General features: G+C 39.9%; 3 protein-coding genes and 1 pseudogene across 3 annotated transcripts; 3 read left to right on the top strand and 1 right to left on the bottom strand.

The window, feature by feature from the left end:
* Positions 1-4,832: 4,832 nt before the first annotated feature.
* LOC130206675 (UDP-glucuronosyltransferase-like) lies at positions 4,833-8,823 on the top strand. Its single transcript, XM_056434737.1, is given in 6 exon segments — positions 4,833-5,855; positions 5,858-5,895; positions 7,183-7,314; positions 7,473-7,560; positions 7,680-7,899; positions 8,324-8,823. Coding segments are annotated over 6 exon segments (1,578 nt in total). The 5' UTR covers positions 4,833-5,038; the 3' UTR covers positions 8,607-8,823.
* A 1,072-nt stretch (positions 8,824-9,895) lies between these two features.
* Positions 9,896-13,443, top strand: LOC130202145 (serine protease 57-like; annotated as a pseudogene).
* Positions 13,444-13,542: 99 nt separating this feature from the next.
* On the bottom strand, positions 13,543-16,848 carry LOC130206717 (rab-like protein 3). The gene is made up of 5 exons (XM_056434820.1): positions 15,906-16,848; positions 15,632-15,782; positions 14,369-14,440; positions 13,912-13,950; positions 13,543-13,810 (listed from the first exon to the last, which is right to left on the bottom strand). The coding sequence occupies exons 1-5, from the start codon at positions 16,019-16,021 to the stop codon at positions 13,754-13,756; spliced, it is 435 nt and encodes a 144-aa protein (XP_056290795.1). The 5' UTR covers positions 16,022-16,848; the 3' UTR covers positions 13,543-13,753.
* A 4,179-nt stretch (positions 16,849-21,027) lies between these two features.
* Positions 21,028-24,865, top strand: LOC130209098 (UDP-glucuronosyltransferase-like). The gene is made up of 5 exons (XM_056438662.1): positions 21,028-21,945; positions 23,226-23,357; positions 23,516-23,603; positions 23,722-23,941; positions 24,366-24,865. The coding sequence occupies exons 1-5, from the start codon at positions 21,088-21,090 to the stop codon at positions 24,646-24,648; spliced, it is 1,581 nt and encodes a 526-aa protein (XP_056294637.1). The 5' UTR covers positions 21,028-21,087; the 3' UTR covers positions 24,649-24,865.
* The last annotated feature ends 1,488 nt before the right edge of the window (positions 24,866-26,353 follow it).

Consider the following 26,353-nt stretch of genomic DNA (forward strand, 5'->3'; position numbering starts at 1 on the left):
CAACATCCGTTTGTCAAAATAAGATGTCGACAAATCATATACTAGCATATAAAAGTAAACAATGAACTGATTTTGTATCTTTATAGATCGTTTCTGAGATTTAGCTTAAATTATGCTAACATTAAAACATGTTTACTGTACCAAGGAAGAGTTTATAAAAATAAGTCAGACTTTTGTATGTTAAAAAAAGTCCTGTATATAAATTTCCCCAAGAGTTCCAGGAAATGAATAATGCAGATGTGATCCATACATATCTGAAATCCCCTACAATAGCAATCAAACAATTTTAATGTATCAATTAGGACATTTTTCAAAGTAAAAGTCCTAAATGTTTAAAGAAATCTGTAATTTCTTTAATGTTTGAGGTGCTTTATATATGTATTTCCTCAGAGTCCTAGGCAATAATGCTACACAATAAATAGAATGCTTCAATCGACACCGTGATCGGTGATCGGTATTATTGGATCGGCAGATACTGATTTCAGTGATCGGTATTATCGGTGATCGGCAGATACTGATTTCAGTGATCGGTGATCTGCACAAAAAACCTGATCGGTGCATCTCTACTTCAAAGCACTTTAGAAGTCAGATGTTTATTGTTTGAACATTTTAATCAAAATGATACCGTCCATGAAAATGCGTCTGTCATAAGATGCTCAAGAAAATGTGCAAGTACATCTCTAAAATAAGTTTGTATTGCTCTGTAATTCATCATGTTTTTTATTTAGTTCAGATATAATTGACAGGCAGCAGCTTGACTGCTAACTGATAAATAATGTATTTTTATTTTCCAAATTGGCACCTTTAATCAGGTTGTCACCAGGTTCTTATACTTGTTCATTTTATAATAAGATTCTCAATTTTTATGAGCATGTTGGAATTCAATTTGTATTAAGTTTTGTTCCACTTTGATGACATCCTGTCCATGAGCTACATGTGATAGTATGTGGTTTGAAGCTGAAACAAAGAACTGTGATGACATGAAAAGTTAAAATAGCGCATTTCGGGTCTCAAGAAAGTTTTTAAAGTATGACTCCAAAGTGTAGAGTTGGTCATAATGATCAGATCAGGGACTGAAACACGGTGGCCAGAGAGGTGTCAAATCACTAAGCTGTATTATAGCATGTTTTTGAGGTTCCTGCCTCTGGATGTCAGCAATGCATCATGACACTCAAACCTTTCGCGTATAGCAAACTGCACATCCACCCAAATGCACTGTTGCACCCTTAGACTAAATGGTGGAGCAGCAAATAGGCTAATCACTTGCAAAACCAGCATATTTCTGGTGGAAATGGCTTTATGCAAGCCACATGCACTGGTCTCACAAGTACCAGTATGGTGTGCAGACCTCCAACAAGGAAACCAGTGTTTGAGACCAGTTATTTTGAAGCTATTTTAATGATGTATTGGACTTAGTTGACATTCTTATTTTAAGCCCAATCAATATTTTATTTTCTAAACCGTACTAAGGGTTTTTGTATGACAACGTTAACCACATGTTTACTGCGACCATCCCAGTGCGTTAAAACGAGAAGCCAAAGAGTCAGTCATTGTCCTGCACTGCTATTTCATTTCATTTTATTGTATTGTATATCGGTAAACATTTTTGCTGCTGTTTCGAGAAATTTCCCCCTGGGGATGAATAGAGTAATATCTTAACTTAGCTTATCTAACTTATTATGTGACTGTGTCGGGAGCATCAGTATGTGATGATTTGTGAATTTATAATTGCATCTAATTATCATCAGACAAAATAGTAAACTTCCATCTTTGCCAATTTCTCATGTTATGAATATAGAACCTACTGCAGAGGGAATTTACAGGTTCATAATGTAATCAAAGCCAGTCTCCTATTGTGGGGTTTTCACCTTAAAGATAAAGCCCCGCTAGTTGAATTACCAGACCAACTCCAATGACCACAGATGACAAGGAGAATGTCCTGAGCTGTGCCTCTGCACGTCTCCAAAACACTCTGGCTCAGTTCTCCTCCGACAGTCCTTTTATTGAAGCAAGTCATTTACACAACACAGATGGGGTCTCTTCCGTATGAGCTTTACGACCCGACATTCCTGTGTGAGGTGTCGGTGGGTATATGGTGAGAATTGAAACAAACCTTTGTCTGCTAATTAACCCGATGTGACCCTAGAACCTTTTGCTCTCAGGGTGACCGATATAGAATAAACAACACATCAATAATATGATTGTAATTATTAATCTTCTTCTAATAATTACAACCCTGTGGAGTAAACAATAATTCATAGGGCTTACATTCTTTAATACAAATTGAAAACACATGATCCAAAACCTAACACCTATCAGCTCTGACGTAGGTATTTAATTAAACCACAGAGATGAAAATCGAAATGTCACAGATGTCACATCTGTATAGAAAAAAGTAGTTGCCGATACCTGAGAGACGGAAGAGAATAAAGGTCAAATGTAGTGCAGGTTGAGTGTGTTTCAAGAGGTTGTGAAACTACAGTTGCAGGGACCCATTCACTTCTCTCACGCTATTAGAATTGTGTAAGAGCCTAGTTGTTATTGCATTCAGAAGGTCCGTCTCCGTTGTATTATTAATATTATTATAATTTTTTTAACTGAGCCCTGGGTCCAACGGCAACCAGTTTCAGACTTGTTAGTAATGTCCGTGCAAGTTCATGCAAGCGTCACAAACCTCTGGAACCCGTTTAAAGAGTCGTGGACACTCGCTCAGCTATTATGCTTAGAATTAACTAGTTTCTACTATTTTCAGGTAAAAGTGTCGTAGTGATGCACTTTTTCTGAACCTCCAAGTTACATCTTAACAGCTAAACAACAACAAAGTTACATTTCTCATACTCAACTTCTGTGAGCTACTACTCCATCTATTTCTCTACTGACACTGTCTGGGCAAGCTTATATCATCGTTTTCCAAAAGGTTAGATTTGCTTTTTTCAAAAAGGGAAATTTTTAAGTACGATGGTCAAAACTGCGACCTAATGATTATGTCTATTTTCTATTTGGAATGAGCAAATTACCGGTGGAAAAGTTACTCTCATAAAGAGTTTCAAAAACAAAAGCTAATTGTAACCGACGGTAGACCAATAACTACATTGTTGTTGTTTTCATGTCATCACCCCCCCCACACACACACACACACACCCCACGCCCACACACACACACACCTCGTCAGGCACGTGCACAGACATTTTGGGGGGCAGGTGCTCAAACCAAAAAAAAGGGCACCCAATGCCACAAAAAGAATTCTGACAGAGTTGAAGCATAAGCATCAATACACTGATGATGCAATACATCCTCAACCTGCATTTCCTCTGGGCAGCATCAGACTGCTTGCTTACATTTTCTTTATGAATAAAGATGAATTATTCTTTAGCAACAACAGTACAAGCGTTCTGATTGGATAATGGGTCGTCATGCCAGCCACGTATTGCCCTCCTCGCTGGTCTGATACGGATCCGTATTGCCCTCTGACGTCATTTTCAAAATGAGCGATATTGATAGACATCAACAGACATCCCTCTGAACAATACCAGAGGCCGTATGATTTTTTTTTTAGTCTGGCCACGCAAATCCTAGACTAGCCCGTTAAATATTGAATCGGGTCAAAATGACCCGAAGGCAACACAAGGGTTAAATAGAACGGAATAAGAATGCACTCTCTCTTCTCTCTCTTTCTTCTCTCTTCTCTCTCTCTATTCTCTCAACATAACTAACGTCAGTAAACAGATGCAAGACTTTGAAATCACGGATTTTGTGAGTTTTTGTTTGTTTATTTTTTTAGGAAATGACGGACCAGTTGTGACGTCATGTTTTCATCAGCGCTAATGTTGTGGTTGATTTAACACAAAACAACGTCAGGGGACAAACGCCGTCATGACCCGTTTGTCTGGTGCTGCGGGTCAGAGGAGAAGGAGGTGCAGTCGTTTGGTGGCGCGAGGAGCACTGCGCCGAGGAGGAAGTGGAGGAGGAGGAGGGAGGGGCGCGGCGGGGAGGAGGAGGGGGAGGGGGGCACGTGAGCTCGTGAGCGCCGCGGAGCATGTCGGGGCGAAGTTCTCAGATAAATGCTCCGTCGGATATTAAAACACATTTGAGGGGACTTGATGACAGAAAGAGTAACTTTTATTCTTAAATACTGATGAATAAAAAATGTGGCTCCAGCAGAAAGGGCAATTTTCTCATCCAGGGCAAAAGGGCTGGTGCTTGAGCACCACTAGGGGTCTATCTGTGCACGTGCCTGGACCTCCTCCTCCTCCTCCTCCTCCTCCTCCTCCTCCTCCAAAGAGGAGGGTGTTGGTTTCCTATTACGACTGGCTTCGCACGCCATCTGTTTCTTAACTTTGGTTGAAGTTATTCATGTGCGTGAGACTGGAGAGGCTGAAGAGCCCATGATAAGCATGTTACTCTTTGTTCTCCAGGGGGAGGAGCGAAGAGGCAGTCGAATTAAACAGAGGACTTTGCACTTATCAACAGGTAATATAAGCTGTAAACTTGTACAACCACCATGACTTGCAAGTCCTAAGAAAAAAAGTCCACTACTTGTGAAATTAAATAAGAATGCAAACTGAAACTGCTTTTAAGGTTAATAGAATGAAGGTAATCGATTGTGCAACTTATATTCCAAAAGATCTATGAAACATATTTCTGTTGACATTTACATTTTTTGGGGATAAAGAAATACTGTTGCTATAATGCTTAGACTGCACTACTTCACATGCTATAACAACAACATTACAACTTACAATGTAAAAATAAAGAGTTGCACTATGTCACTTCCATGAAAGAAATGAAGGGAAACGAAAATAAGCAAAGTGCTACAAGAGAATGATTATCTGAGGTCAAACTCTGTGGAGTCAAATTCCACTGGGAATCTATCCTCACTCTGTCTTCCTGTGGTTACATAAAAGCCTCCCTGCAAACGCAACTTCCTGCTGAACTTAAAGCCACACACACTCAGTCACACGCACACACGCAGCTACCTCTTAACAACAGCTATCACTCGCGCTCAGAACGAGCAAGCTCGCTCGACAGAAAGGAGGCAATGAGCAGCGGGGTGTGGTTTCCTGCACTGGGGCTGGTGGCCTGGCTGTGCTCCCTCAGACTGGGACCCGTTCAAGGAGGGAAGGTGCTGGTTGTGCCTGTGGATGGGAGTCACTGGCTTAGCATGAAGATACTGGTGAAGGAGCTTACCCACAGGGGCCATGAGGCGGTGGTGCTGGTGCCTGAAAGCAGCCTGCTGATCCATGGCTCAGAGAGCTACAAGACTGAGATCTACCAAGTGCCCTTCACCAAAGCTGAACTGGATGGAGTATTCAACCACCTGATGGATGGAGTTTTCGTCAAGCAACCAAAAATCACAGATCTGTTCATCAATGTGCAGCGTTTGGTAAACTTTACATCGGTGCAGGTGAAAGCCTGCGAGAGTTTACTGGACAACCAGCCTCTCATGAGTAAACTGAAGGAAGAGGGCTTCGATCTTGTGCTTACAGACCCTTTCCTCCCCTGCGGCTCCATCCTGGCTCACCTCTTTTCCATTCCAGCTGTTTATTTCCTGCGTGGAATTCCATGTGAGCTGGACTCAAAGGCTAACCAGTGCCCCGCTCCTCTTTCTTATGTTCCGTTGTTCTATTCTGGTAATACAGACATCATGACCTTCCCACAGAGAGTCAAAAACATGATTATGTTCATTGTGCAGTCCTACACATGCAAAGTAATCTATTACGACTTTGAGGATCTGGTCAGCAGGTACCTAGAGAACATGACCTACAGGGAACTTCTTAGTCATGGCGCCATCTGGCTTCTCAGATATGACTTTACTTTCGAATGGCCCAAACCTATCATGCCAAACATGGTTTTCATTGAGGGATCAATTGTGAACAGAAAGTTCCTCTGCCAGCGGTGAGTATTCAAAGAATAAACAAGCATGCATCATATCTGGATTCAGGCACATTGTATACTCGCTCTTTGTGAAGTCAGGCAGAAGCAAAAACCCGTAGAATGGTGATGTAATAAAAACAGTGAAAACTAGAATGGGCACTCGGTAGAGCGAATACCTTTGCATATCACAAGATTGGGAATTGAATTATGAACATTTTGGCATTAGTTGCATGCCAATTGGACAAAAATGTATCGTGCTATGGTAAAAAAAGAGTTTGACCTTTCCATGACCTTAACCTTTGACCTGAATGATCCCAAAATCTAATCAAATGGTCCCCGGATAATAACCAATCATCCCACCAAATTTCAGGCGATTCAAGAACATTTTGACCTGTTCATGACCTTTGACCTTGACCTTTGACCCGATCGATCCCAAAATCTAGTCAACTGGTCCCCGGATAATAAACAATCATCCCACCAAATTTCATGCGATTCGGTTCAATACTTTATGAGTTCTGCGAAAGATTTTGACCTGTTCATGACCTTGACCTTTGACCCGATCGATCCCAAAATCTAATCAACTGGTCCCCGGATAATAAACAATGATCCCACCAAATTTCATGCGATTCGGTTCAATACTTTTTGAGTTCTGCGAAAGATTTTGACCTGTTCATGACCTTTGACCTTTGACCTTTGACCCGATCGATCCCAAAATCTAATCAACTGGTCCCCGGATAATAAACAATCATCCCACCAAATTTCATGCGATTCGGTTCAATACTTTTTGAGATTTGCGAATAACACGCATACAAATAAATAAATAAATAAATACATAAATACATAAATAAATAAATAAATAAATACACGGCGATCAAAACATAACCTTCCGGCATTTTCAATGCGAAGGTAACTAGAAGAAGAAAAACAGCAAACATGAGTTAGTAGTACCAGGTAACATATTGTAATGGTTGTTTGGGCCATTTATCATGATTGACCAACACTTGGCTCACTACATTGTGAAAGAACAGGTTTGTCTGCTCTCATGGGAGATGCAGTGTGAGGAATGAAATCAAGGGCATGGACTTTGGCCAACTAAGATAAAAAGTGAGGGTCACTTACCCCAACAGGAATCAAACAGCAAAGAGCCGGTTGACAGAAACACAATAACGATTATGCTTCAAATATTGTTTAATTGGTGCTGTATACAATGTTGAAGGAGATAATAAACTTTAAAATAATGCATCAGAGCAGCTTTTGGTCATTGTCTGCTAGACGTGTAAACACTTTTCCAACACCCCGACCCCGCAGGACTTGAAGGAGTTTGTGGATGGCTCAGGAGACGCCGGCTTTATCGTCTTCACCCTGGGCTCCATGGTGTCCAACATGCCTGAGAAGAAGGCGATGCAGTTCTTTGATGCCTTTCGGCAAATTCCTCAAAGGGTAACATAACCGATTACAGATCAACGTTATTGAGATTCAATCCATTAACCTACATCTGTGTATGTATATATAAAATCAAGTGGTGCAGTAGTTAGCACTGTTGCCTCATGAAGGTCCCAGGTCTCCCACCACCCAAACATTCATCATGTATGTTTCAGGTTGTTTGGAGATACACTGGAGTCTTACCTGAAGATGTTCCCAAGAACGTGAGACTTATGAAGTGGTTACCTCAGAATGATCTCCTCGGTGGGTTTAGTTTTACCCAGACAGTGTTATGGATTAATAAATGCCATCACGGCAAACTAATCAAACCATTATCAAACTGCATTTTGAACTGGACCTAAAAATGTCTCTGTGCTCTGCAGCCCATCCCAAAGCTAAAGTCTTCATCACTCACGGAGGTACCCATGGTATCTATGAGAGTATCTGCAATGCTGTACCCATGTTGATGTTCCCACTGTTTGGGGACCAGGGGGACAACGTACATCGCATGGTGTCCCGAGGTGTTGCAGAGACGCTCACAATTTATGATATGACAACTGAAACCCTATTGTCTGCACTTAATAACATCATCAATGACAAAAGGTAAGACAAGTCCACATCAAATAAGGAGTACCTGTGAAGTTTTCTTGTTAATGAAAAAAACTAAAGTTGTGTGTGTTTCTCACGAGAACACTTTGTCTGTATTCTGTAGATTTAAATAATGGTTTCCTTCCTCATGATACATTTTCAAAGCCTATTGATGCCTTGCATGAAGTCGTGCTCGTAGACATGCGACAAGCAAAACAAAGACACCAAATGAGTACAATGTGTGCAAACAGTGTCTGAGATAAGTAAGATAAAAAAAGGTGGGCCCACCCATTGATAAAAGTTGCTCCAAAGTCCTATTTTACACATTTTAAGCAGGGTTTTAGGAAACGGTTTTAACTATAGTCTGTGAGGATGTACAAAAAACCTTCTGAGAGCATTCCATTAATTTTATATTTTCAAAATATGACTCCTCCCTCAGTTACAAAGAGAAGATAGTGACGCTGTCTCAGATACACCTGGACCGCCCTGTTCAGCCTGTGGACCTCGCTGTCTTCTGGACGGAGTTCGTCATGAGACACAAAGGAGCTGCGCATTTAAGGGTCGCTGCACATGACCTGAACTGGATTCAGTACCACAGCCTGGATGTCATCGGCTTATTCGCCATCGTTCTCATCACCGTTCTGTGGTTGACAGTAAAATGCTGCTTGCTCTGCACTCGCATGTGTTTCAGAAAGGGGACTCAAAAGAGAAAGCGAGAGTAGTGTTTCTATAAAACGCTCATTTGTTTCGGAAGCTTTGTAAGGAAATGAATAATCTAGTTATTTGTATGCGTGTGTGCATATGTGTATGTATGGGTTTGGTGTAAATGATGTCATGATTTTATCTGTAATTATTTTTTATAAAAAATATATTTTGGAAAAAAGTACACGATAGACTGTAATGATCTTGGGCAATATAAATAAAGTTGAATTAAATAGACACTGCTTTACTTTGAAGTTTCTCCACCATTGGACTGTCCAGCACTGGCATTGTGGGGAACTGGTTTTACAGACTGCTAGGAGTTAACTCTGGTTCTTGAGTGGGTGCAATCGTTTACTGACATATAGCTAACAACAAAGTCTTTCTTAGTACATTATTTTTGCTGAATCAGCCTGCTAGTTAGCAAACAAACAAAGAAATTGAACCTTGACAGTGACAATTATTCACTTAGAAATCATTTGGGGTTTGGCTGTAGCTCATGGGGATGAGTTATTGTTCTGTAACCACAAGGAACCCGGTTCAATCCCCACTCTCCCCATAGTTGCATGTTGAAGTGTCCTCGAGCAAGACACTGCATCCCCAGTTGCTCCGTGGGCGCTTCACTGCAGCCCACTGCTCCTTAATAACTAAGGATGGGTCAAATACAGAGAAGAATACAGTTCAATTTGAGACCTTCAGGTTGCTTTAAGTTCTTGGTGAACCAAAGCTCTGTGGATTCATCATCTAAAAGCCTATTATCTTACTCTAGAAACATTTTTTTTTTATTAACATTAAATGTTTTTAAATGTCTCATCTTCACACTTACTCCACCTTTTCGACGCAGGTGTGGCTATAGAGTATCTTCTGCCGAGATAATCCAAAAGACACATTCAAAGTGAGCAGAATGTCATCTTTGAGCCGTGTTGAGTTTTATTTAATTCACCTGCTCTTCATCAGACTCAGTGGTGCTTGTTTGCCAAAACTAGAAGAATCTCCCCATTAAACATCCTTTTAGATGTGCATGCAGACCAAAACAAGTTTAATAAATGAAGTTAGCTTTGATGTGTGTGGCTCTATTGGAGCAAAATATGGAAGATAGTAATACATAAATAAATTGTGAAATGTGGCCTGCGGGTGGAGGCAGAACACAAACGACATTCTCTCATTTTAGGTGAATCTCCTTTTGTTGGAGGATATAATAACTTGCTTGTGGAGACCACATAGCTTTGGTAACTATTACTGTTAGGGAAGCTATTTAAAAGTGTAAACTTATGTTTCCACTGAAAAGACTGGTGAGTCTAAACGTTGTAAAAAAGCTGTTCAGTATACATTTATATATCCTAAATTAGCTATTTGTATAATTTCTCACTGAGCCAAAATCAACAATCCTGACATATAAAGTGTTTTATTACTCAACATTAAAAGCTGAGTTTTAAGCTTTTTGTTGAAATGAAGACTGGCGATATGATTTCATTCACAGTTCAATTGCAAATCCTCAGCCCTCCATGTTTATTGTGTCTTCTTCTGCTTTACTGCAAGTAAGGGGGAGGGTCAAACAAACCATCATGAGAGAGCGAAACACATTAGAAATACTTTGATTACATTACTATTCCTGAAAAGAAAATGGAGCAGCACCACGATAGAACACGTTTTAGCTTATTCAAAGTTTCCATGTGCTGCTGACTATAATTCAAAAGATGTTTTTTTTTAAGTCAGTTGAGACGCTGGTAGACAAAAGTTGCCAATCCTCATAAACAATAACACGTGACAGAGCCAGATAAAAGGTGCGTGTGCTATGTGAGAGCTGGGCTGCTCACTTTCTTTCACGAGTGTATTTTGTGCAAACAAAATGCCTACAGCTCTATCTAGTGGTCAGGAGACACCAAGGCATACTAGCCTCCTTGAAAAGCCATTGCTGCTCTTTTTGGATAAGTCATGAAAACCTATCAAAAAGGCATGTGTGACGATCTGACAGCATTCTTCCACATTCATTGAACCAATGTGGTACTATATCATACAACCTCCTCTGGTATTTTATTTAGTAAAAACTAAATTAATTACCAATATGAACTGCTTAAATGATTTCTACTCTATACCCCCAGATATCACATGCAGGTTCAGAGAAAATATCTGAGAACAATGTAGTTCTGAAAAGACCTCCAGCAGACAAGTGCTCGGCTGATCAGGATCAGTGCAGTCAACACCATATTATGTAAAGGTTCTCTTTACACATAATTTAAAATCAGTGAGCTTTAGAGTAAAATGCTAACATGCATATCTGTTTTTGAAACACAAAAGTCAAAGTCAAAGTCAGTTTTATTTGTCAATTTTTCATATGTGCAAACATACAGAAGATTGAAATTACGTTTCTCTTCTGTCCAACATAAAGTGAATTGAATTGTGCAACATAAAGTGAATTGTGCAACATATAGACAACATAAAGTGCAAAAATAGTAAAAGAACATGTAAACATATAGACAACATAAATTGAACTAGCAGCATTCAGACATGTGAGTCTGAAAGAGGACGGAGTGGGAGAGTTCAGCTTCCTGACAGCCTGGTGGTGTGAGCCCGGAGGCTCCGGTATCTCCTCCTAGAGGGCAGGAGGCTGAAGAGACCGTGTGAGGGGTGGCAGGGGTCACTCACAATCGTGGTCACTTTACGGGTGAGGCGGGTGTTGTATATGTCCTGCAGGGATGGGAGGGGGGGGAGTGAGGCACCCATGATCCTTCCAGCTGCCTTCACTATGCGCTGCAGGGCTTTCCTGCTGTAGTCTGTGCAGCTTCCGCCCCACACAGTGATGCAGTTGGTCAGGATACTCTCGATGGTGCCGCGGTAGAAGGTGCACATGATGGATGGGGGGCTCCCTGCTTTCCTCAGTTTCCGGAGGAAGTAGAGGCGCCTCTGTGCTTTGCACAAGCATTGTGTGTTTGTGTGTGTGTGTGTGTGTGTGTGTGTGTGTGTGTGTGTGTATATGAGGTGAGACTGGCCATAACGCAGTTTCCACTCGACCATTTAGCTTCTACCTTAACCATTTAACACTTCCTTTGGAAAAAATTAACCTGTGATGAAATAAGAAGCAGTCAAGGTAGTACATTTGTGATAGCCCACATTAAATATTGAACTTTTGAATTTTTAAGGCAGGAAATATAGATGGTACCAGTAGAAAGGACCTACGCTCCTGGTCTCAGCTTAGTTTATTACAACTTTCTATAGTTGTCTTTTTTTTAATTCATTATTCTTTTTGGCACAAGGACACAGTTTCATTTAGCAAAGTGCTTCACATTTAACGTATTGATGAATAAACAACAATGCAGTGAGCCTCACTCCAGGCCCGACATGGCATCCCTCCAGTTTTACGCCAACATGTTTGTGGCGGAATGCTGATTCGGGAGGTCTTTGTTTTAACGGCAGCACACTGCAAACAGTGAGTTTCATATGAAATATATGCTTTTGATGTCGCCGTCAATTAACAAGTTCATGGGTTATAATTATAAGCATTTAAAAAGCGTTTTGTTCCTATCGCTATTTGTCATTTACAGAGATGTGTTAGGTTATTACTTTTACTGCTTTAAAGTGTAATGTTGTCTCAGTGATGTCCCTTTCATGTTTGTCATTGCTCGGAAAAAATACTTAATGACACTTTTACATACTGTAGTAATTTGTATTTTTAAGTCATTGTACTTTATACATTTTTTCAAAGTGTGAAGTGCTAAGTTTAATGACATATTTTTGCAATAATTGTACTCTGGTTTGTCAGACCTCTGCCATTGACGGTGGTCAGCAACGGATCCAGGTGGCCAAGTACCACCAACATCCTAAATTCACTGGAGAATACGATTATGATATTATGTTGCTTGAGTTAAACTAAAACTGTGTAAAAGTCTGTGTGGAAAAGAAAGTCTCTATGAAGTATTTTGTGCAATGCCGTTGATGCCATCATCGCAGTTTCATTGTTGTATCATTTTCTTGTCCGAAAGTAAAGCTGCACAAGGTGATGTCACACATTTGTAACTGAAGGATATGAACTGCTCAACATGAAAGCCCCAATCATACATTAAGAGGACATAAAACCACTGTTTGACTGGTTTAACTGATTTCATGAAGTACACTGTTCTCTTCCACGGTTAAAAGACAACGTCACACTGACGAGGAATGTGAAGGCCATCGGATTAGCTAAGAAAAATGGGAAAATCCCAGCCAACATGAACTGTGCCGTCGCTGGCTGGGGCCAAACAGGTGCCAATAAGCAAGAGAAAATACAATTCGGCTTCGAGTGCAAAGATATATGGAAAGAATACTTAATTTCTCAGCACATGATTTGCACCAAATTTGACAAACGGAAGGGAGGGATTTGCCAGGTAATCTAACAGCATTTGAAGCAGCAAATAAGTAACCAACCATTATATACATAAAAAAATACATCAATGATGCTGAGAACATGGAGAAGAGTTTTATTTATCAAAAACAAGTGTAATCTTTTTTTGGTTTTCATTATATTTAAAATCAATTCTATCTATTGTCTTTCTCTGAGGGGGATTCCGGGGGACCACTACTCTGCAACAGTAAACCTAACGGTATAACAGCTTTTACCCTGAAAGATGATTGCAATAATCCCAAATATCCCCATGTCCTCACTCAGGTAAATTTCTTTCTCCCCTGGATTAAGAAAGTGATGAAGGGATTGGGTAATTTAGCATGAGCCATATTTCTGAGGACAAAAATATTGTCCTTTCCTCACTTGCTTACACAACATGCCAAACATTTCAAGAATTATGGTCTTTGTTTTGAAAAATAATAAATGAAAGTAAATGTCTTGCATGTGAAAAAAAATTGAATAAAAACTTCTCATTATACATACATAGCATTTGCCTATCATCTTCTACATCATCTTCATATAAAGCACATTTCTTTGTTTTTGTGCTCAACTCCTTTTTGCTACATCTTTGTGGAAGTTGTGTTAACTATGTACATATGTATCTTTATCACTCTATTAATTATTCATCATATATAATATAGTTATTATAATTCATTGTCAATCATTACAGCAGATGCAAAAGTTGACAGTAGCGGGGGCGGGGGAGAGAAAGTATGTCGGGGTGATGGTTTACGTGTGGTGTTAAAGCCCAGAGGCATTGCTGCCAAACCACAGACCAGACCACAGCTGTTGTCAGTCGTAGTGCAAACTTTTGAAGTTGAACCGTTTTCTGTCTGAGAAACCCGTCATCTGCATAGAAAGTGAAAGAGATGTGCGGTTTTATAAGGGAACACTCACAGCTGAATTCCTATCACCCAAACTAAATGAAAGACTGCAAATGTAAAACTCACCGGACTTGGGTCTCTTGTGAAATATCTCTTCTCTATAACCTGTTCAGGAGATAGGTTGAAGACCGTTTAAATACAAAACTCACATACCCATACGGATATTGAAACGGGGCACTTTGCGCTAAAAAGACTGAGGTTAGAAGTTACAGACTTGACTGCCGCATCAATTAAATGTCAGACACAAGTTACAAATATGGTACAGCCAAAGAATAAAATGAAATTACATGATTTTCTTACTGCTGTCAATCAAGTATCTTTACATCATACATAACGCCATGGAATAGTTATTACTGTGTAAGCACGTTAATCTAGGCCTACTTGACCAAGTCAAAGTGGTTTGAAAGTTTACAGACTGTAATGTTGAAATTGAATTTATCAACAAAATTAACGTGTGTATATATATATATATATATATATATAAATAAACAAACACACATACAGAGAACTCTGGGTTTCTCACCTTGTCAAAGAATCTGCTGAGTTTCACTGCATTTGATGTTCCTGCAGCGAGGTATCTCGGGTTGGTGCAGTCCTGGGAAAACAAAATACACTTCAGTCACAAACCTGAAATAAATTGAATCTTTTCTTTCCCAGGTGTTATACAACACCTGCGTCTGTAGAAGTTGTTTGTGATTGTAGCTTCTTTCAAACTGATATGATGGCATGTGTTTTTCTTTACATCAAAAATCCTGATAAAGATTTGGCCTGTCTTACGGTCTCTGTCTCAGTCAGAGATTTTCTGAATTATACATAAAATGTTACAATGGTGAGGTCTCTTTCGTTTCCTTTTTTTGTGACAGATTATAATGGAGAGATTTGATTTGATTTAGATTTAACGGTGGGTGATCAACCAAAGAAGAAACTTTTTTTTCTTTTCTGTATCCCACAAACAAATTCATCAAATAAAAAGTATCACCATTCAAATAACTTGATCTGCGTCTCCAAACCCGGGAAGCTTGTATGAATCGGAAACCTTATAGCATATAACCAAACTGAGATATGCTTCTCTACTTTTGAGACTTAACACTTGAACAATTTATAGAAGTAATTAATGAGTCAATCAAAATATGATCTTGTTCCAGTGAAAAGCAAGATGCTTATCACTGTCACAACTACAACTTATCCAATTCTCTAAAAGCACATGGAATATTTATATTATTCACTTTCTATTTCTCTGATCAAGTACTTTACTTCACTCTGTATTTTTGCCGCCATTTGTACATGTCAGCGCCAGGTTTACATAAGCCTCTCCAAACCTTTATGTAAAAGAAACACGGTGGTAATCTGACAACTGGTTTATTGGGGGATCTACGAGGTTGCTTAGAGCCGTGAGCATCAGGGACAAGTCTCCCTCACCGCACTTGTATAAATCATTAAGCAACAGAAAATAAGCAGCAGTCATCCATCACTGACGCCGCCTGTGAGAGAACTAGGAACAGTCTTCTTCTTTGAGGTGAATCACTTCTTCCTCAACTCTATTATCCACTAGTGCTGCCACTGTGGTGGGAACGAAAAGCAGCATTGTGCTCTCTTTTGTATATCAGGTACCACTGAAGCATTGCAGCCAATTTATAATGGCTTTGTTATCGTCAAACAACAGAGACCGACGTTTGAATGTCAACAAATATGATATTTCAACACATAAATAATGCCAGTAGCGTCACAAATTCAATTTAAAATGGGCTTAAGATCAGAGTTTGCAGGAATGATGAAGTTGACTTACGAGATTGAACTCCTCTGCATTGAAGTATTCAGACAGGAAGGCCGTCCGTGTGAGAACTTCATTGCGCTTGGTCTCTGGGATCTGGTCAAACTTGGTGCCAATCAGCAACAAAGGCACCGAGTTCTCAGCAAACTTCTCTCTATCATAGTCACTGCAGGGAGAAAACTCCTCAGTATCCAACACTACCATTCACAAGGTAATATCTTAAACAACTGTGTCAGCGTGTATTTTACACCTCATGAAAACAAAACAAGACCATGACACGTCTACTCACCCATTTGAGACGATAACTCCTGTCGGATTCCCCATCTCCTGCCTACCATCAGGAGATGGGGAATCAATTGTTTGTTTATTATCAGCTGAGATATATTGTTTTAGAACTGATATCATTGCAGAACAGGTTTTTAGACTGTATCTAAGGTTTGGAATATTGTGTTTGCCATTGTGGGATGTTGTGTGTTAACATGAGTAAATAATACAAAAATAATCCATAATTTTGTTTAGAGGTATAGCTTGTCTGTTAAGAAAATGTAAGCATTGTGAAAATGTGTTCACTGACTGCATATTGTTTGAAAACGACATGAAATGTGTGAATGGTACGGCCACAAAACACCGATGCTGTGATAATTGTGTTTAGAGTTTTGAAAATGTGACCACTGATTGGACAAATGCTTGGTAGCGCTTGAAAAAAACTGTAATAGTTTGCAGTACCGAACAAAAATAAATAAATAGCACAAGAGTTTCTCATGAAATGCTCTTTTTCTTTTTTTGTGTATGTCTTCAAAGTAGGGATGCACCGATCTGATCGGCGCCGATCCATATCGGCCGATATTCCCATTATCGGTTTTGATCGGCGTTCTCAAAACGGCCGATCAGATGACGTAACATCTGCGAGAACAACTATCAGAGACGTTTCAATCGCCGCGCACCGCAACGGAGACGATGCGCCCGGCGAGGGCCGCAGAGTGAGAGGTCCACGAGGGGATCCTCACGCACCGAGCGGCGTCCCCGTCCCCCGAGTTGAATCTCTGGGTCAACTCAGCCGACTCTCACATGTCTGAGCCCCTAGAGACTGATGCTCACGGTAAACACATTCGATCAGGAGCGCGCGAGGGTTTTGATAACGTTAGCGGAAGGATTTATGTGACAACATCCGGTTTTGCAAAGTTAGCGGAAAGAACCACGTGAAACAACATCCGTTTGTCAAAATAAGATGTCGACAAATCATATACTAGCATATAAAAGTAAACAATGAACTGATTTTGTATCTTTATAGATCGTTTCTGAGATTTAGCTTAAATTATGCTAACATTAAACCATGTTTACTGTACCAAGGAAGAGTTTATAAAAATAAGTCAGACTTTTGTATGTTAAAAAAAGTCCTGTATATAAATTTCCCCAAGAGTTCCAGGAAATGAATAATGCAGAAGTGTTCCATACATATCTGAAATCCCCTACAATAGCAATCAAACAATTTTAATGTATCAATTAGGACATTTTTCAAAGTAAAAGTCCTAAATGTTTAAAGAAATCTGTAATTACCTTCGCATTGAAAATGCCGGAAGGTTATGTTTTGATCGCCGTGTATTTATTTATTTATTTATTTATTTATTTGTATGCGTGTTATTCGCAAAACTCAAAAAGTATTGAACCGAATCGCATGAAATTTGGTGGGATGATTGTTTATTATCCGGGGACCAGTTGATTAGATTTTGGGATCGATCGGGTCAAAGGTCAAAGGTCAAAGGTCATGAACAGGTCAAAATCTTTCGCAGAACTCAAAAAGTATTGAACCGAATCGCATGAAATTTGGTGGGATGATTGTTTATTATCCGGGGACCAGTTGATTAGATTTTGGGATCGATCGGGTCAAAGGTCAAAGGTCATGAACAGGTCAAAATCTTTCGCAGAACTGAAAAGTATTGAACCGAATCGCATGAAATTTGGTGGGATGATTGTTTATTATCCGGGGACCAATTGACTAGATTTTGGGATCGATAGGGTCAAAGGTCAAGGTCAAAGGTCATGAACAGGTCAAAATGTTCTTGAATCGCATGAAATTTGGTGGGATGATTGGTTATTATCCGGGGACCATTTGATTAGATTTTGGGATCAATCGGGTCAAAGGTCAAGGTCAAGGTCATGGAAAGGTCAAACTCTTTTTTTACCATAGCACGATACATTTTTGTCCAATTGGCATGCAACTAATGCCAAAATGTTCATAATTCAATGCCCAATCTTGTGATATGCGAAGGTATGCGCTCTACCGAGTGCCCATTCTAGTTTCTTTAATGTTTGAGGTGCTTTATATATGTATTTCCTCATAGTCCTAGGCAATAATGCTACACAATGAATAGAATGCTTCAATCGACACCGTGATCGGTGATCGGTATTATCGGATCGGCAGATACTGATTTCAGTGATCGGTGATCGGTGATCGGTATTATCGGTGATCGGCAGATACTGATTTCAGTGATCGGTGATCGGCACAAAAAACCTGATCGGTGCATCTCTACTTCAAAGCACTTTAGAAGTCAGATGTTTATTGTTTGAACATTTTAATCAAAATGATACCGTCCATGAAAATGCGTCTGTCATAAGATGCTCAAGAAAATGTGCAAGTACATCTCTAAAATAAGTTTGTATTGCTCTGTAATTCATCATGTTTTTTATTTAGTTCAGATATAATTGACAGGCAGCAGCTTGACTGCTAACTGATAAATAATGTATTTTTATTTTCCAAATTGGCACCTTTAATCAGGTTGTCACCAGGTTCTTATACTTGTTCATTTTATAATAAGATTCTCAATTTTTATGAGCATGTTGGAATTCAATTTGTATTAAGTTTTGTTCCACTTTGATGACATCCTGTCCATGAGCTACATGTGATAGTATGTGGTTTGAAGCTGAAACAAAGAACTGTGATGACATGAAAAGTTAAAATAGCGCATTTCGGTCTCAAGAAAGTTTTAAAGTATGACTCAAAGTGTAGAGTTGGTCATAATGATCAGATCAGGGACTGAAACACGGTGGCCAGAGAGGTGTCAAATCACTAAGCTGTATTATAGCATGTTTTTGAGGTTCCTGCCTCTGGATGTCAGCAATGCATCATGACACTCAAACCTTTCGCGTATAGCAAACTGCACATCCACCCAAATGCACTGTTGCACCCTTAGACTAAATGGTGGAGCAGCAAATAGGCTAATCACTTGCAAAACCAGCATATTTCTGGTGGAAATGGCTTTATGCAAGCCACATGCACTGGTCTCACAAGTACCAGTATGGTGTGCAGACCTCCAACAAGGAAACCAGTGTTTGAGACCAGTTATTTTGAAGCTATTTTAATGATGTATTTGACTTAGTTGACATTCTTATTTTAAGCCCAATCAATATTTTATTTTCTAAACCGTACTAAGGGTTTTTGTATGACAACGTTAACCACATGTTTACTGCGACCATCCCAGTGCGTTAAAAAGAGAAGCCAAAGAGTCAGTCATTGTCCTGCACTGCTATTTCATTTCATTTTATTGTATTGTATATCGGTAAACATTTTTGCTGCTGTTTCGAGAAATTTCCCCCTGGGGATGAATAAAGTAATATCTTAACTTAGCTTATCTAACTTATTATGTGACTGTGTCGGGAGCATCAGTATGTGATGATTTGTGAATTTATAATTGCATCTAATTATCATCAGACAAAAAAGTAAACTTCCATCTATGCCAATTTCTCATGTTATGAATATAGAACCTACTGCAGAGGGAATTTACAGGTTCAGAATGTAATCAAAGCCAGTCTCCTATCAGCTCTGACGTAGGTATTTAATTAAACCACAGAGATGAAAATCGAAATGTCACAGATGTCACATCTGTATAGAAAAAAGTAGTTGCCGATACCTGAGAGACGGAAGAGAATAAAGGTCAAATGTAGTGCAGGTTGAGTGTGTTTCAAGAGGTTGTGAAACTACAGTTGCAGGGACTCATTCACTTCTCTCACACTATTAGAATTGTGTAAGAGCCTAATTGTTACTGCATTCAGAAGGTCCGTCTCTGTTGTATTATTATTATTAGAAATATTTTAACTGAGCCCTGGGTCCAACGGCAACCAGGTTCAGACTTGTTAGTAATGTCCGTGCAAGTTCATGCAAGCGTCACAAACCTCTGGAACCCGTTTAAAGAGTCGTGGACACTCGCTCAGCTTTGATGCTTAAAATTAACTAGTTTCTAATATTTTCAGGTAAAAGTGTCGTAGTGATGCACTTTTTCTGAACCTCCAAGTTACATCTTAACAGCTAAAAAACAACAAAGTTACATTTCCTATACTCTACTTCTGTGAGCAAACACTGAGACAGACAGAGTGGCTACTCCGTCTATTTCTCTACTGACACCGTCTGGGCAAGCTTATATCATCGTTTTCCAAAAGGTTAGATTTGCTCTATTCAAAAAGGGACATTTTTAAGTACGATGGTCAAAACTGTGACCTAATGATTATGTTTATTTTCTATTTGGAATGAGCAAATTACCGGTAGAAAAGTTACTCTCATAAAGAGTTTCCAAAACAAAAGCTAATTGTAACCGACGGTAAACCAATAACTACATTGTTGTTTTCATGTCATCACCCCCCCCCCCCCAACACACACACACCCCCACACACCTCCTCCTCCTCCTCCTCCTCCTCCAAAGAGGAGAGTGTTGGTTTCCTATTACGACTGGCTTCACACGCCATCTGTTTCTTAACTTTGGTTGAAGTTATTCATGTGCGTGAGACTGGAGAGGCTGAAGTCATATAGATATAATCGCCCATGATAAGCATGTTACTCTTTGTTCTCCAGGGGGAGGAGCGAAGAGGCAGTCGAATTAAACAGAGGACTTTGCACTTATCAACAGGTAATATAAGCTGCAAACTTGTACAACCACCATGACTTGCAAGTCCTAAGAAAAAAAGTCCACTACTTGTGAAATTAAATAAGAATGCAAACTGAAACTGCTTTTAAGGTTAATAGAATGAAGGTAATCGATTGTGCAACTTATATTCCAAAAGATCTATGAAACATATTTCTGTTGACATTTACATTTTTGGGGGACAAAGAAATACTGTTGCTATAATGCTTAGACTGCACTACTTCACATGCTATCACAACAACATTAAATCACAGCTTACAATGTAAAAATAAAGAGTTGCACTATGTCACTTCCATGAAAGAAATGAAGGGAAAGGAAAATAAGCAAAGTGCTACAAGAGAATGATTATCTGAGGTCAAACTCTGTGGAGTCAAATTCCACTGGGAATCTATCCTCACTCTGTCTTCCTGTGGGAACATAAAAGCCTCCCTGCAAACGCAACTTCCTGCTGAACTTAAAGCCACACACACTCAGTCACACGCACACACGCAGCTACCTCTTAACAACAGCTATCACTCGCGCTCACAACGAGCAAGCTCGCTCGACAGAAAGGAGGCAATGAGCAGCGGGGTGTGGTTTCCTGCACTGGGGCTGGTGGCCTGGCTGTGCTGCCTCAGACTGGGACCCGTTCAAGGAGGGAAGGTGCTGGTTGTGCCTGTGGATGGGAGTCACTGGCTTAGCATGAAGATACTGGTGAAGGAGCTTACCCACAGGGGCCATGAGGCGGTGGTGCTGGTGCCTGAAAGCAGCCTGCTGATCCATGGCTCAGAGAGCTACAAGACTGAGATCTACCAAGTGCCCTTCACCAAAGCTGAACTGGATGGAGTATTCAACCACCTGATGGATGGAGTTTTCGTCAAGCAACCAAAAATCACAGATCTGTTCATCAATGTGCAGCGTTTGGTAAACTTTACATCGGTGCAGGTGAAAGCCTGCGAGAGTTTACTGGACAACCAGCCTCTCATGAGTAAACTGAAGGAAGAGGGCTTCGATCTTGTGCTTACAGACCCTTTCCTCCCCTGCGGCTCCATCCTGGCTCACGTCTTTTCCATTCCAGCTGTTTATTTCCTGAATGGACTTCCATGTGAGCTGGACTCAAAGGCTAACCAGTGCCCCGCTCCTCTTTCTTATGTTCCGTTGTTCTATTCTGGTAATACAGACATCATGACCTTCCCACAGAGAGTCAAAAACATGATTATGTTCATTGTGCAGTCCTACGCATGCAAAGTAATCTATTACGACTTTGAGGATCTGGTCAGCAGGTACCTAGAGAACATGACCTACAGGGAACTTCTTAGTCATGGCGCCATCTGGCTTCTCAGATATGACTTTACTTTCGAATGGCCCAAACCTATCATGCCAAACATGGTTTTCATTGGAGGGATCAATTGTGAACAGAAAGTTCCTCTGCCAGCGGTGAGTATTCAAAGAATAAACAAGCATGCATCATATCTGGATTCAGGCACATTGTATACTCGCTCTTTGTGAAGTCAGGCAGAAGCAAAAACCCGTAGAATGGTGATGTAATAAAAACAGTGAAAACTAGAATGGGCACTCGGTAGAGCGCATACCTTTGCATATCACAAGATTGGGCATTGAATTATGAACATTTTGGCATTAGTTGCATGCCAATTGGACAAAAATGTATCGTGCTATGGTAAAAAAAGAGTTTGACCTTTCCATGACCTTGACCTTTGACCTGATTGATCCCAAAATCTAATCAAATGGTCCCCGGATAATAACCAATCATCCCACCAAATTTCAGGCGATTCAAGAACATTTTGACCTGTTCATGACCTTTGACCTTGACCTTTGACCCGATCGATCCCAAAATCTAGTCAACTGGTCCCCGGATAATAAACAATCATCCCACCAAATTTCATGCGATTCGGTTCAATACTTTTTGAGTTCTGCGAAAGATTTTGACCTGTTCATGACCTTTGACCTTTGACCCGATCGATCCCAAAATCTAATCAACTGGTCCCCGGATAATAAACAATGATCCCACCAAATTTCATGCGATTCGGTTCAATACTTTGAGTTCTGCGAAAGATTTTGACCTGTTCATGACCTTTGACCTTTGACCTTTGACCCGATCGATCCCAAAATCTAATCAACTGGTCCCCGGATAATAAACAATCATCCCACCAAATTTCATGCGATTCGGTTCAATACTTTTTGAGATTTGCGAATAACACGCATACAAATAAATAAATACATAAATACATAAATAAATAAATAAATAAATACACGGCGATCAAAACATAACCTTCCGGCATTTTCAATGCGAAGGTAACTAGAAGAAGAAAAACAGCAAACATGAGTTAGTAGTACCAGGTAACATATTGTAATGGTTGTTTGGGCCATTTATCATGATTGACCAACACTTGGCTCACTACATTGTGAAAGAACAGGTTTGTCTGCTCTCATGGGAGATGCAGTGTGAGGAATGAAATCAAGGGCATGGACTTTGGCCAACTAAGATAAAAAGTGAGGGTCACTTACCCCAACAGGAATCAAACAGCAAAGAGCCGGTTGACAGAAACACAATAACGATTATGCTTCAAATATTGTTTAATTGGTGCTGTATACAATGTTGAAGGAGATAATAAACTTTAAAATAATGCATCAGAGCAGCTTTTGGTCATTGTCTGCTAGACGTGTAAACACTTTTCCAACACCCCCCGACCCCGCAGGACTTGAAGGAGTTTGTGGATGGCTCAGGAGACGCCGGCTTTATCGTCTTCACCCTGGGCTCCATGGTGTCCAACATGCCTGAGAAGAAGGCGATGCAGTTCTTTGATGCCTTTCGGCAAATTCCTCAAAGGGTAACATAACCGATTACAGATCAACGTTATTGAGATTCAATCCATTAACCTACATCTGTGTATGTATATATAAAATCAAGTGGTGCAGTAGTTAGCACTGTTGCCTCATGAAGGTCCCAGGTCTCCCACCACCCAAACATTCATCATGTATGTTTCAGGTTGTTTGGAGATACACTGGAGTCTTACCTGAAGATGTTCCCAAGAACGTGAGACTTATGAAGTGGTTACCTCAGAATGATCTCCTCGGTGGGTTTAGTTTACCCAGACAGTGTTATGGATTAATAAATGCCATCACGGCAAACTAATCAAACCATTATCAAACTGCATTTTGAACTGGACCTAAAAATGTCTCTGTGCTCTGCAGCCCATCCCAAAGCTAAAGTCTTCATCACTCACGGAGGTACCCATGGTATCTATGAGAGTATCTGCAATGCTGTACCCATGTTGATGTTCCCACTGTTTGGGGACCAGGGGGACAACGTAAATCGCATGGTGTCCCGAGGTGTTGCAGAGACGCTCACAATTTATGATATGACAACTGAAACCCTATTGTCTGCACTTAATAACATCATCAATGACAAAAGGTAAGACAAGTCCACATCAAATAAGGAGTACCTGTGAAGTTTTCTTGTTAATGAAAAAAACTAAAGTTGTGTGTGTTTCTCACGAGAACACTTTGTCTGTATTCTGTAGATTTAAATAATGGTTTCCTTCCTCATGATACATTTTCAAAGCCTATTGATGCCTTGCATGAAGTCGTGCTCGTAGACATGCGACAAGCAAAACAAAGACACCAAATGAGTACAATGTGTGCAAACAGTGTCTGAGATAAGTAAGATAAAAAAAGGTGGGCCCACCCATTGATAAAAGTTGCTCCAAAGTCCTATTTTACACATTTTAAGCAGGGTTTTAGGAAACGGTTTTAAATATAGTCTGTGAGGATGTACAAAAAACCTTCTGAGATCATTCCATTAATTTTATATTTTCAAAATATGACTCCTCCCTCAGTTACAAAGAGAAGATAGTGACGCTGTCTCAGATACACCTGGACCGCCCTGTTCAGCCTGTGGACCTCGCTGTCTTCTGGACGGAGTTCGTCATGAGACACAAAGGAGCTGCGCATTTAAGGGTCGCTGCACATGACCTGAACTGGATTCAGTACCACAGCCTGGATGTCATCGGATTATTCGCCATCGTTCTCATCGCCGTTCTGTGGTTGACAGTAAAATGCTGCTTGCTCTGCACTCGCATGTGTTTCAGAAAGGGGACTCAAAAGAGAAAGCGAGAGTAGTGTTTCTATAAAACGCTCATTTGTTTCGGAAGCTTTGTAAGGAAATGAATAATCTAGTTATTTGTATGCGTGTGTGCATATGTGTATGTATGGGTTTGGTGTAAATGATGTCATGATTTTATCTGTAATTATTTTTTATAAAAAATATCTTTTGGAAAAAAGTACACGATAGACTGTAATGATCTTGGTCAATATAAATAAAGTTGAATTAAATAGACACTGCTTTACTTTGAAGTTTCTCCACCATTGGACTGTCCAGCACTGGCATTGTGGGGAACTGGTTTTACAGACTGCTAGGAGTTAACTCTGGTTCTTGAGTGGGTGCAATCGTTTACTGACATATAGCTAACAACAAAGTCTTTCTTAGTACATTATTTTTGCTGAATCAGCCTGCTAGTTAGCAAACAAACAAAGAAATTGAACCTTGACAGTGACAATTATTCACTTAGAAATCATTTGGGGTTTGGCTGTAGCTCATGGGGATGAGTTATTGTTCTGTAACCACAAGGAACCCGGTTCAATCCCCACTCTCCCCATAGTTGCATGTTGAAGTGTCCTCGAGCAAGACACTGCATCCCCAGTTGCTCCGTGGGCGCTTCACTGCAGCCCACTGCTCCTTAATAACTAAGGATGGGTCAAATACAGAGAAGAATACAGTTCAATTTGAGACCTTCAGGTTGCTTTAAGTTCTTGGTGAACCAAAGCTCTGTGGATTCATCATCTAAAAGCCTATTATCTTACTCTAGAAACATTTTTTTTTTATTAACATTAAATGTTTTTAAATGTCTCATCTTCACACTTACTCCACCTTTTCGACGCAGGTGTGGCTATAGAGTATCTTCTGCTGAGATCATCCAAAAGACACATTCAAAGTGAGCAGAATGTCATCTTTGAGCCGTGTTGAGTTTTATTTAATTCACCTGCTCTTCATCAGACTCAGTGGTGCTTGTTTGCCAAAACTAGAAGAATCTCCCCATTAAACATCCTTTTAGATGTGCATGCAGACCAAACAAGTTTAATAAATGAAGTTAGCTTTGATGTGTGTGGCTCTATTGGAGCAAAATATGGAAGATAGTAATACATAAATAAATTGTGAAATGTGGCCTGCGGGTGGAGGCAGAACACAAACGACATTCTCTCATTTTAGGTGAATCTCCTTTTGTTGGAGGATATAATAACTTGCTTGTGGAGACCACATAGCTTTGGTAACTATTACTGTTAGGGAAGCTATTTAAAAGTGTAAACTTATGTTTCCACTGAAAAGACTGGTGAGTCTAAATGTTGTAAAAAAGCTGTTCAGTATACATTTATATATCCTAAATTAGCTATTTGTATAATTTCTCACTGAGCCAAAATCAACAATCCTGACATATAAAGTGTTTTATTACTCAACATTAAAAGCTGAGTTTTAAGCTTTTTGTTGAAATGAAGACTGGCGATATGATTTCATTCACAGTTCAATTGCAAATCCTCAGCCCTCCATGTTTATTGTGTCTTCTTCTGCTTTACTGCAAGTAAGGGGGAGGGTCAAACAAACCATCATGAGAGAGCGAAACACATTAGAAATACTTTGATTACATTACTATTCCTGAAAAGAAAATGGAGCAGCACCACGATAAAACACGTTTTAGCTTATTCAAAGTTTCCATGTGCTGCTGACTATAATTCAAAAGATGTTTTTTTAAAGTCAGTTGAGACGCTGGTA

Source organism: Pseudoliparis swirei, chromosome 2 (genome assembly GCF_029220125.1).
Source record: "Pseudoliparis swirei isolate HS2019 ecotype Mariana Trench chromosome 2, NWPU_hadal_v1, whole genome shotgun sequence".
NCBI lineage: Eukaryota > Metazoa > Chordata > Actinopteri > Perciformes > Liparidae > Pseudoliparis > Pseudoliparis swirei.